We start from the raw sequence: 11,725 nt of genomic DNA, 5'->3' as shown, positions 1-11,725 counted from the left end.
TATTTAATTAATTTAATTATATTAAAAAAATTAGGTAAGTTAATTAATCATAAGAAATATGATACGTTTTTCTTAAAATAATATAATAATCTTCTTTAATATCTTTCCTCCCTCTCATACTTGATTATAGTTGAGAGAGTATCAATAAGAGTAATTTAAAAAAATAATAAATATAAGAAATAGGTTTTATATTTAAAACTAAATTAAATCAATAATTAAGTCCTACATTAAAGACAGGAGAAGTACTAAAATACCACTTGAACAGTATTTATTAGCATGTTGCACCAAAAATCATTCCCCGTTAGAATGAACTAAGATTTGCACACAAATTGTTAACTCCAAAAATGACTGTCATATAATATATGTGTGTGACTTTAACATATATTTATATTTGATTTCAAATTTAAATGAGACGAGCTCGTATTAATAATTATTAATTTAAAATACTTTGAATTCAAATCGTTGGACTGAAGAGTTTTTTGGCCTGACTTGAACTCAGGATCTAAAAATAACTTGAAACACAATTACGGAACTTAAGTCGTACACTGCTCAAATTGCTATTAATTGTTAAACATACGCATCTAGTCAAGAATTATGTTTTCAACAATAGTAAAACTGAAAAGTAATTTGTATATCTGTTATCTACATTAAAAATTTATGCAATTAAACTCATAGTTAAAGGTACTTTTTCCCCAATAAAATTAGGAAGTACATGTTTATTCCAATTAACGCAAAAACTAATATTTGTTATTAAGGCATTGAGTTTTTTTTTTTAGATTGAAAATCACCATAACTAATTTGATTGAATTTCCCTTATGAGTCCGATTTCAACTTCAATTTTAGCTTATTTCACTTACGAAGCCAATATCCAGGTCACCTAACAAGGCACTCGCCATTGAAGAAAGGTGAAGTCCTAATCAACTTTTTTTTCCTCACCAGAAACAGGTCCTAATTTGAGATTAAAAATAATGATGAAGAACTGGGAAACCATAAACAATTAAATATCATTTAAATTCATAGTTGAACTAGATGAAAGAAACCCTATAAAGTAACCCAAAACGATGAATATATGTATGAGAAACGAAAAGAAAGAAACTAAACGCATAAAATGTCAAGAAATAAAACACCTAAAAATACTTTTCATCAATATATCTATAACATCTTTGTCAAGAGACAATTGAAAAAACTCCTAAACATTAGAAGAAAGAAAAACAGAGAAAACAAGTGTCCACGAAACGAGCTATCCTCCATTAAAGATCTTAATGGCTGGTTGTTGTCCCTGAAGAATTTGTTAAAGAGGCAAAGGCAAGGGATTCTTCTTCCAAAATCTGAACTGCACAGGCCTTTGTTCTAGCATTGTCTCGACCTCTTCTATCGGAAGCCCTTTAGTTTCTGGTACGAAGATGAGTACGAAGAAAATTCCAATAAAAGAAACAAAACCAAAGATCATAAAAGTCCACGCAGTTCCGATACTCTTTGTCATGACTAAGAAAGTTTGTGACACTATCAGATTGGAAACCCAAACTGAGGTGGCCCCCATACCTCCACAAACTCCTCTATATCTGAGCGGATATATCTCAGAGTTCACAACCCAAGGAACAGTACCCATTCCAGGTGAAAACGAGATGATATACAACGAAAGTCCTAAGATGGCAAGCCAACCAAAATTGGAAGGACATCCTTCGGTATACCAAGAACTTTTCTCTGTTTGGCATTGCATTTTTGAGTTGTCATTTAAGACCAAACACACCCCAGGTGCGAGCTGCACAACAACAATCCACCGTTAGAGAGTTTAAAGAGTTATTATAATGAGATAAGAGAGTGACAATAGTATACCTTATTAGATGGGTCAGCACAAAATCCACAAGCCGGAGAAGATTTGAGACACTTGTTACAACCAAATCGAGTACTAGTTTTCATTGCAATGTCATAACTGGGACATGTTCCATTGAAGTGGGAGGTTGCAATTGGACTAATCTCAGGGGAATGAGTTTCTGTAACATAGAACGGGGCAAAAATGATACAGAGAGAGAGTGCACAACCAACTAAACTGATTAATGCAAGCTTTTTTCTCCCAATTTTCTCAATAAAATAGATGCTGATAATGGAACCAAAAGCATTGAGCCCGGATGTAATCAGCGATAGAAGGAGTGCAGTTTGATTTGATGTAATTCCCGCTAGTTGAATTATGGTGGGGCTGTAGTACATTACTGTGTTAATGCCTACAAATTGTTGGAATATTTGAAGTCCCATTCCAGCATATAGAGCTCTTCTCACTGCTGTGTTTTTAAGCATTTTCCATATGCCAACCTTACTTGAAGATTCCGATTCCTTTATTTCTTTCTTAACTGACTCCTCTAAAGCTTGAATCTCAGCTTCAACTTCATTCGCATCATAAATTTTCCTCAGAATCTCTTTTGCTTCTTCATCCCTCCCCTATTCAAAAGAAAGACAAGGTTTGTTTTGTAGGTTATGGCATGAACTAACGATAGATACAAAAACGCATAAAATTGATAATGAAGGCACCTTTCTGTAAAGCCAACGAGGTGATTCAGGAAGCCAAAACATTATAACAAACTGAATCAAACCAGGAACTGCTGCCACTCCTAGCATCCACCTCCATGTTCCAGGTGCCTGAAATACCAAAATATAAAAATAAAAAAAGCAGTTTATATACAAATTTCATAACTATAAAATAATAATAACAATAGTATGAAGTGAAAGATCTTACATTAGCGAAGCCTAAATTGATTACATAAGAGAGGAATTGTGCGCCAGTGATAAGAAAACTGTTAAGACTAACAAGGGCTCCTCTAACTTTAGTTGGAGAAGCTTCAGAGATATAAAGTGGTGCAGTCATGGAAGCAGTTCCAACCCCAAGACCAACCACCAATCTACCAGCTAAGAGGGCTGCTGGGTTAGGGGCAGCACCCATAATTACTGAGCCAGCAAAGAATAGAAAAGCTCCAATTTTTGTGGCTTTTTTCCTTCCATAACGATCATTAAACCATCCTCCCACCAATGATCCAATAACCGCACCAATCAGAGCAAAACTTACCACTGCTCCCTATTTTCAGTTAAAAAAGAGATTAGTTTTTCCTGCTCGCTATATAGTTGAATATAACATTGAAACTATAAACAAATTATTAAAATCAAATATATAAAGTAGTGTTTAAAAAACATGAAACGATATCTGTTATTTATGCAGTGAACAAATCACTTGAATTAAAAAATAAGTTGTCTCCTTTCTCAATTGAATTGATGATGATGCTATTCTTTTAAAGAATGACAATCGAATACCTGCAACCACGCAGAACTTGCCACTGATGGAAAACTATCCCTGATGTATAACAGAGCCCCAGATATTACTCCTGCGCCACAAGATAATTAAAAATAAATATTTTCTCACTCATGAAAACATAAAGAAGCATAAACTCAATCAATAAAAACATAATTTAGTCATAAAAAGCCCCAGATATATGCTTCCCTGTAGTAAAAATTCGAGGAGTTTTTAACATTGGAATTATTAAAGTACATTGCCTTGTAAAAGACTATGGCATGTGTTCCTTAAGAAAGAATTTAACAAGTTATATAACTTGTGAAAACGCAACTAAAGACTATGGTAAATTTGATGGAAATAAGAATAAATAAAGATGGAGACATACCAGTGTCATAGCCAAAGAGGAATCCACCAAGTCCAGCAGAAAAAGCAAGTCTGAGAACATAAGGATTTTTGCTTGAAAGAGACAATAATGCTCTGAAAGCAGACGCATCAGCTTGTGGTATTCCTCCCTCCATGATCGATCAATCAATTAATATTAATATTACACAGCAAAATAATTAGAGACTAGAGAGACCAGTGATCAAGTTCATGTGCATCCAAGAGCTGAAATGAGACAAATATATAGACGTTATAGGCGTTATAGGCGTGGGTTAGAGGATAAATTGGGTTAGATTTAAATTGATTTGAATCTTCGGTTTAAGGGATGCAATCAACATCCTTTTGAAATCTTTTAATGATAATTTACCTTAATATTATCTATGTTATTATCATCTCATGTTATAGGATGAAATAAGTTAGATTTAAATTGATTTGAATCTTCCGTTAAAGGGATGAAATCAATCCTTTTGCGACTTTTTAATGAAGATTTATCTAAATTAACATTATCCATTTCATTATCATCTCATATTATTTTAATTTATATTATTTTAAAAAATGTATATATAAGGCAAAAAGATTCAGATATCTTATATTTTAAATCTGGTTTCATCTTTTAACTGATGATATGAATTTAAATTTTTTAGATAATTGTTTCAGATATTAATTTAATGGAGTATACGAGATATTTTAATTCTATAACTAATTAGTCGTATGCCTATTGAAAATAACTTAATTTTTTTTCTAAAGATAACACATTTTGATTTATTTTATTTTATTAACTTATATAAAACTGTTATAATATTTTTAGATTGATGTAAAATCAATTATTAACGTTGCTATTTTTTTTTAGTGCTTTAATTAGAAAGAGAGGTATTTGGCGATACCTCATTAATAAGCAGGTCCCTGGCACGATATTCTGGCTGCCAAGTCAAACTCATGACCTGACAGGCAAAGGCAAAAACCCTCGCCGACAAGCCACGAGCTGACCGGGCGAAGGTTGAGGCAATTAAAAATACTTATTATTTATTTCTGTTTTTCATTAAAACAATTTTTTATTGTTATTATTATAAATTGAATTTTTAATTTTAACAAATAAAAACTTAAAATAAAAATAAATTTATAATTGAGACTTCTTAAAATAATAAATTTATTAATAAGAATTGTATATTAAATATTTTAAATATGGACTATTTAAATTTCAGATAATTCATATTTTATCAAAATGACGAGCATACCATACTCATTATTGGAATAAGTATTGAATAAGAACCCCAATTTTAAATTGTTCTTCTTGTTTTTTTCCCCTAAAACATAGATATTCTTCTATTGGAGGCATTATCCGGCATTAAATGTGAACACCTCTCTCAATGTGAATTTGAATATTGATTTGCTATGTTATGAGAAACTAACCCTTTCTGTCACACCCAATCCCTATTAGTTCTAATCTCTAGAATTGTCTATATGGTAACACCGCAACACCAGAGTCTCTATGGTCAAGCCTGGACCAAATCCAAATTATAAATTGAATTTTTTATTTTAACATTGAATTGTTTATATATATAGTAATTTATATTATTTTAATATGTGTGTGTATATATATAAAAGGTAAAGGAATTCAGATATCTTATATTTTAAATCTGGTTTCATCTTTCAACTGATTATTTAAATTTAAATTCTTTAGAGAATTGTTTCAGATATTAATTTAATGGAGTATACGCGATATTTCAATTCTATAACTAATTAGTCATGTGCCTATTGAAAATAACTTAAAAATTTTATTGAAATAAATCATTTTAATTAATTTATATAAAACTGCTATTAATTATTTTTTAGATTGATGTAAAAATCAATTATTAACGTTGTTATTTTTTTTAGTGTTTTAATTAAAAAGAGAGGTATTTGGCAATACCTCATTAATGGATTAATGGAAAGGTCCTTCGTACGATATCCTCGCTGCCAATTCGAACTCGTGACCCGATGGGGGAACGCTAAAACCCCCCACCACCAAGCCAAGGGCTGAATTGGCGCAAGTTTGCCCAGTCATAAATATTTATTTGTTTATTTTCTCCTTTCATTAATCCAATTTTTTTGTTGTTATTATTTAACAAAATCTTTGAATGGTCCAATCCAAATTATAAATTTAATTTTTATTTTAAAAAATACAAAAATTAAATAAAAATAATTTTATAACTCAGACTTCTTAAAAAAAATAAATTTATTATTAAAATCTGTATATTAAAAATTTTACATACGGGCCATATAAATTAAATTTTAGATAATTCATATTTCATTAAAATGATGAGCACACCATACCCATTATTGAGATAAGTATTGAACAAGAACCCCAATTTCGAATTGTTCTAATCTCTAGGAATTGTAACACTGTGCAAGACCAGAGTCTCTATGGTCAAGCCTGGACCAAATCCAAAGAGAACACCCCATTGACGTCCTTCTCCGGTAGTGGCTCTTCCTTCCTCCATGGATTTCCTTCTCATTTCATCTAATATAAACAACACACAAGCACTTGACATGTTCCCATATTCTGTCAGTACGTGTTTCGTCGCTCTCAATTTATCTTCCTCCAACCCAACCCTTTCTTCTATCTCTCTCAGTATGGATGCCCCGCCAGGATGCACTATCCAAAACAGCGAGTTCCAATCTTTGATTCCAATCAAACTCATTGCTTCTTCAAGGATTTTCTCTATATTTTCTCCGATCAAGCGAGACAGGTTCTTCTTAAGATGTAGTGTGAATCCCACTTCACGTAAGTGTCCTTCAATGGCGCCTTCAGAGTTAGGCAGGATCGTTTCTGATGCAGAAACAAGATAGAACAATGGTCTTTCAATGGAAATTTCTGGGTTTGATCCAACGATCACAGCAGAAGCTCCGTCCCCGAAGATAGCATGGCTAACCAATGAGTCTAGGTGTGTTTCAGATGGTGGATGGATGTTGACGGAGGATATCTCGGAGCATACTGCAAGAACCCGAGCGCCGGCGTTATTCTCGGCTAGATCTTTGGCTAGGCGGAGCACGGTTGCGCCGGCGAAGCAGCCTTGGAAGTAGAGCATGAAGCGTTTGGTGGATGGGTTGAGACCTAAAAGGTTGACGAGGTGGTAGTCGGCGCTGGGCATGTCGACGCCGGAAGTGGAGCAGAAGATGAGATGGGTGATCTCCGATTTGGGTCTTCCCCATTCTTTAATGGCGTTTGAAGCTGCCTTTTCACCGAGCTTCGGAATCTCCATAATCACCATGTCTTGGCGTGTATCAAGTGAAGGTTCATTTGCAGAGCGTAGATTAGGGTTTTGTTTCAGCATCTCTTCAGTCAGGTATGCATAACGCTTCTTTATCATGGACTTCTCACCTATGACAAGTTATAAAATTTTAATACACACACCTCATTTGCTCCTAAATGTATGAAATACTTGAGGGATTTGTTTTGATCCGATCAGCCTAGTCTTAGAGATAAATTTTCTACATTAGTCCTATTAATTACCAATATTATGTATATAAGGAATAATTTTCAAAATTAATTAAATAATTAAAATGAATATTTTAGAAAGACAAACACATTTTTTTACTAATAACTTATTAACTTAGTTTTCTTAATGAAAATGAACTAATTAATTTAATGCCGGGGGCGATGTAGCCGGAATGATACCAAACACCTCCCTTAAACATAAGGTTACACGCTAAGTTTAGTTATGTTAGAAAAAAAGGTCTTGATAATATTGTTCAAATAATTTAATGTATCATGTGAGTATTGCAAATAAATAAATTAAATAGACACAAATAGGGATTGGATATAACAAAAAAAGTTAGTCCTTCACAACATGACAAACCGAGATTTAAATCCCTACTGGAAGAGATACCTATATTTAGCGCCAGTATAATAGTATCTCGAATAAGATTACTTTTAATAAAATGATACCTATGATTAGCAAAAAAAAAAAAACTAAATAGACACACTTACAAATGCGTTGAAACTTGGGCTTGAGGTGAGTCAAGTGTTGAGTATTGGTGAGTCTGAAGTAGTAATCAGGATCGTCTTGATGGATGCAGGCGGAGGGATTGGCTGTGCCAATGGCCAGGATGGTGGCTGTGCCACGGCCTCTCTGAGCCTCTCTGATCTCTTCCAAATGTTCCATTTTTCTAATATCAGCCTTAGATAGATCCTTGTGGAGGGGCCTTGAGGATTTTATAGAGGTATTATTGTATCAGCCAGAAATGATGTCATGTTGATGACACTATTATTTATAGACCCGGAATGGGTCTACGTACCTTGGGAAACATATCTCCAGTTCAAAATGATGAGATGGTTGAGTTGTCATTTATTTTTCTCCGTGGATCAAATCCCAAGACAAACTGGTTCTAATTACAATTAATATTATAACAATTTTACACAAATTCATCGACATAATTTACATTTGTTATTTCCTTAATATATACTCCGAGTCATATTTATAAAGCAGAAAGAGAAGATATTTTTTGGTCTTATTTATAAGACACTGAGAGAAATTTTTGTATGGACATATAATTTTACCCTTCATTTATTATTGTGTTGACTTTGCTTATATGAGATATGATATATTTAAATAGAGATAAAGTTGGAAAATTGTTAAGTTTTAAATGAGAGTTAACAAAATTTAGGGTTTTTCTTGGTCTGTGTGAAACATATTGAAAGTGACTTGTAAATAGGATCAAACAAGTATATATCAAAATTGGTGGTTAGAGAAGTTTAGCTAATTAGTCATTAGGATATTTTATAATTAATTAGGCATATTAAATAAAAAAATTAATACTTTAAACAAATAACAGTATATTATGAATACGTCCAAGGTCACTCGATAGAGCATTGAGTACTTCTTCCTCTATGCCTATTTAAAAGAGAGTAATTTCATGTACTTTATATTACTTATAATTCTTAACATAACAATTACATAATTACTTTATAGATATTAAAAAAATTAATTAAGTTAGTTATTTATAACAAATATATTTTAATTTTTCTAATCTATTCATTTAATCATGTAGATTGAAATTACTATCAACTCCTTAATTTGGAGTCTCTTTAATATGTGCAATCAATATTAAATATTTTGAGTAAAAATTTATGATTTTGGTAGACAAAGTGGATTTTTTTTTGCATGTTAGATAAAGTATATTACAATTTTATATTTAAAATCAAAATCAATCCTAACTATTATTTATTTTTAATTTCACTTAATATTTTATTATAGGAAATATATATTTTGAAGAAAAGTATCTTGTCATTCGACCCTTTACCCATCCCTCGACTCTCCCCATTTAATTATTCCCCCATCCCTATTAATTGCGGGTGGATAAGAGGAAATGTTATTTTTTCCGCATTTTAAGTGTTTTAAATATAATATAAATAACATAATAGATTAATAGGTAAATGCTTTGAGGTGTGTAGTATAGCCGTTTTCTTTGATGGTCTGTCAATTAGGAATCTAAACTTTTGTTTTATATTTTATATGTATAACACAAATATACTAAATATATTATTTTAATTTGAATATCCTTTAAATTTTTGAAAATTTTATATAATTATAGATAGTTCTCATCTTATATTTTCTTCAGATTATAAAAATATTTTAATGAAAGTATTTATACTCAATAGGGTTAATATAATCTTTGATCCCCCAAGTTTGTCCTTATTTTAGTTTTAGTTTCTCAAGTTTCAAATCATAGGTTTTGGTCCCTCGATAGGCAAAATGGTCCAAATTTTATTGGATTATAGTGACCAATATTTTAAATGAATAAAAACTTGAGGGATCAAAATCAAAATTAGAGTAAATTTAAAGGATCAAAATTTGTATTAACCCTACTCAATATTTAAAATAAAATAAACTATGTTGGGTGCTGTGTTTGCTATCTTGATTGGGTGGTTCCACAACTAATTGCCACTAAGCAACCATGTTAGACGCCACCACTGTGCATCCCGTGAGAATCTATGCGACACACTATCGGATATTAAATTTGGACACTTCTCTCAACAAAAATTTAAATTTTAGTTTATCACATTGTGAGGACTAGTCTTTTAGATTAGACCCTGCCCTCATTGCTTCTCCTGAGGATATTTTATAACAAATGATATTTTGGATTTTATAAGCAAAGCATATTTCTTTGAATTTCAGTTTCTTTTTCCCCTTAGAAGGCAAATCACCCGAACAAATTAGGATGTGTTTGGATCTCCGATCGAAGATCCAAACGTGCATTGGAATGTGCTAAACACGAGTTGATAGTGTGTTTGATGATAAATGCTTGTTTGAATCAGCTTTTTTTAATCTGACTTATAGGAGAAAAGCACGATATCGTGGAAGCCAGGAAATGCAGCGGTGGGTGCTGGATGAAGTCATTCTACCGTTAATGCTCTTCTGAGATTTTCACCAACCCTAATTTACCCCTTCTCTCTCTTTTTTCTCTCACATTTGCCCCGTCATCTCCTTGTATTCTCTCCACCCATTCAGATCGCCTCTTTTCCCTTATCTGTCTAGCAGAGCAAGCCATCTCAAAAATCTTCTTTCTCATTGCCTCTCTATCTGAAACTTGGACCCGTCTCTCTCATATGTCAACCCAAATTGCCCATGGTAGCAGTTGCCGCATGCTCTCTAAGATCCACCATCAAATTCCTATCCAGCTATGGCGACGAAATCCTTCCCTGACAACAATCTCTGCTATCTTGGCAGCCACGCATGTTTTGGAAAAATGATCATATTGAGTGTTTTCTTGCTTCACTATATTTCTACGGATATTTTGATGTTATTGATTTTTCCCTTTAAACATATTTAATTAACTAAAATGCTTTTTAATATTTGTGTTTATCCATTAAATATATTTAACTTGATAAAACGTATTTTCAAATTTTTCCCAATAACAACTAATTTTATTTTTATAATTTTAGTTTTAATAGTTGTCTAATAATTATCACCTTATATACATATCATATAAACATGTATTATTTAATAAAAATTCATGCCCTTTTCTATCATGTCACATCTAAACTTACTTTTAGATTACTCATCTAAACAAGTTTTAACTTTTTCAACTGATTTTTTTTTAATAAATGTCAATACAAACATAAATTATATTACACTAACTGACTGTTATCCTAATTTAAGTTTGCAAAAGTCAGTTAGAATAAAAGTCAATTTTACTACTACTAATTCAAATACACTCTTACTTGGTTATGTTTGTATATCCAGGGAAATGAGTCAAAATGACGAAGTCGAAAATTTTTTTTTGTAAACAATATGATAAAAGAAAATTAAATTTCTTTCTATTTTTAATACATTTAGTAATTACGAGCAATCTTCACTTTTTCATATGAAACTAAATTTATGTGGTGTTTAAATTAGATTTTTAGAAATAATTTTATGATATACGAGTTAAATATATAAAAAAAAAGTTTTATCATAACTTGATATTTCTTTTCCAAGTGCTTTCCAAGACACCCTCAAAGCCATGGGACGCAGCGCATGATAAAAGAGAGGTATTTTCAAATACCTCATACCTATTTGATTCCATCATACCAAACGTGTGGATGGAACTGGGGTCTCTACAGTTAGGCGTCACACGCTGTCACCGTCCAATCCCAAAGCGATCCCCGCGAGCGGCCCTAAGTTTCGTATAAATCAAATATCGAGAGTTCTTTCCCGCCCATAATTAGAACTGTTCAAAGTTGGCTCGTGCTGAAATTTTTCGGGACTGGATGAATAAGGGGATCGGAACAGAACGGGACATGAGATGGGATCGTCCCATATTTTTATTCTTTTTATATTTTATCATACTTATTTAATTATTAAATATTAAAAACAAATAAAATAGTAATATCTCCTAGTTGATACTTGATATATAAAAAGTAAATCTCCCAATCACAAGGCCCACAGTGTTTTTAAACTCATTAGAAGGCTCACAGTGTTTAAAATCTCCCTTATAAAGCCCAAAGCATTTTTCTTAAATAAAAAGAAGAGACCCAAATGGGATGAGAAGCGAGACAGATTCCTTATCTTGTCACTATTTATTGGGACGGGTCGGTTCCGG

General features: G+C 32.1%; 2 protein-coding genes across 2 annotated transcripts; both read right to left on the bottom strand.

Annotated features, from left to right (window-relative positions):
- Positions 1–1,291: 1,291 nt before the first annotated feature.
- LOC114753115 (probable inositol transporter 2) lies at positions 1,292–3,798 on the bottom strand. The gene is made up of 6 exons (XM_028941782.1): positions 3,666–3,798; positions 3,301–3,371; positions 2,732–3,067; positions 2,527–2,634; positions 1,837–2,436; positions 1,292–1,762 (listed from the first exon to the last, which is right to left on the bottom strand). Exons 1-6 carry the CDS (start codon positions 3,796–3,798, stop codon positions 1,292–1,294), a joined length of 1,719 nt encoding a protein of 572 aa, XP_028797615.1.
- A 2,223-nt stretch (positions 3,799–6,021) lies between these two features.
- Positions 6,022–7,806, bottom strand: LOC114753105 (chalcone synthase-like). The gene is made up of 2 exons (XM_028941775.1): positions 7,632–7,806; positions 6,022–7,022 (listed from the first exon to the last, which is right to left on the bottom strand). The coding sequence occupies exons 1-2, from the start codon at positions 7,804–7,806 to the stop codon at positions 6,022–6,024; spliced, it is 1,176 nt and encodes a 391-aa protein (XP_028797608.1).
- Positions 7,807–11,725: the final 3,919 nt, after the last annotated feature.

The sequence above is a fragment of the Neltuma alba genome, unplaced genomic scaffold, assembly GCF_004799145.2.
Source record: "Neltuma alba isolate B1F8T4 unplaced genomic scaffold, ASM479914v2 tig00001204_pilon, whole genome shotgun sequence".
Classification (NCBI taxonomy): domain Eukaryota; kingdom Viridiplantae; phylum Streptophyta; class Magnoliopsida; order Fabales; family Fabaceae; genus Neltuma; species Neltuma alba.
This window is presented reverse-complemented; position numbering and strand designations above follow the sequence as displayed.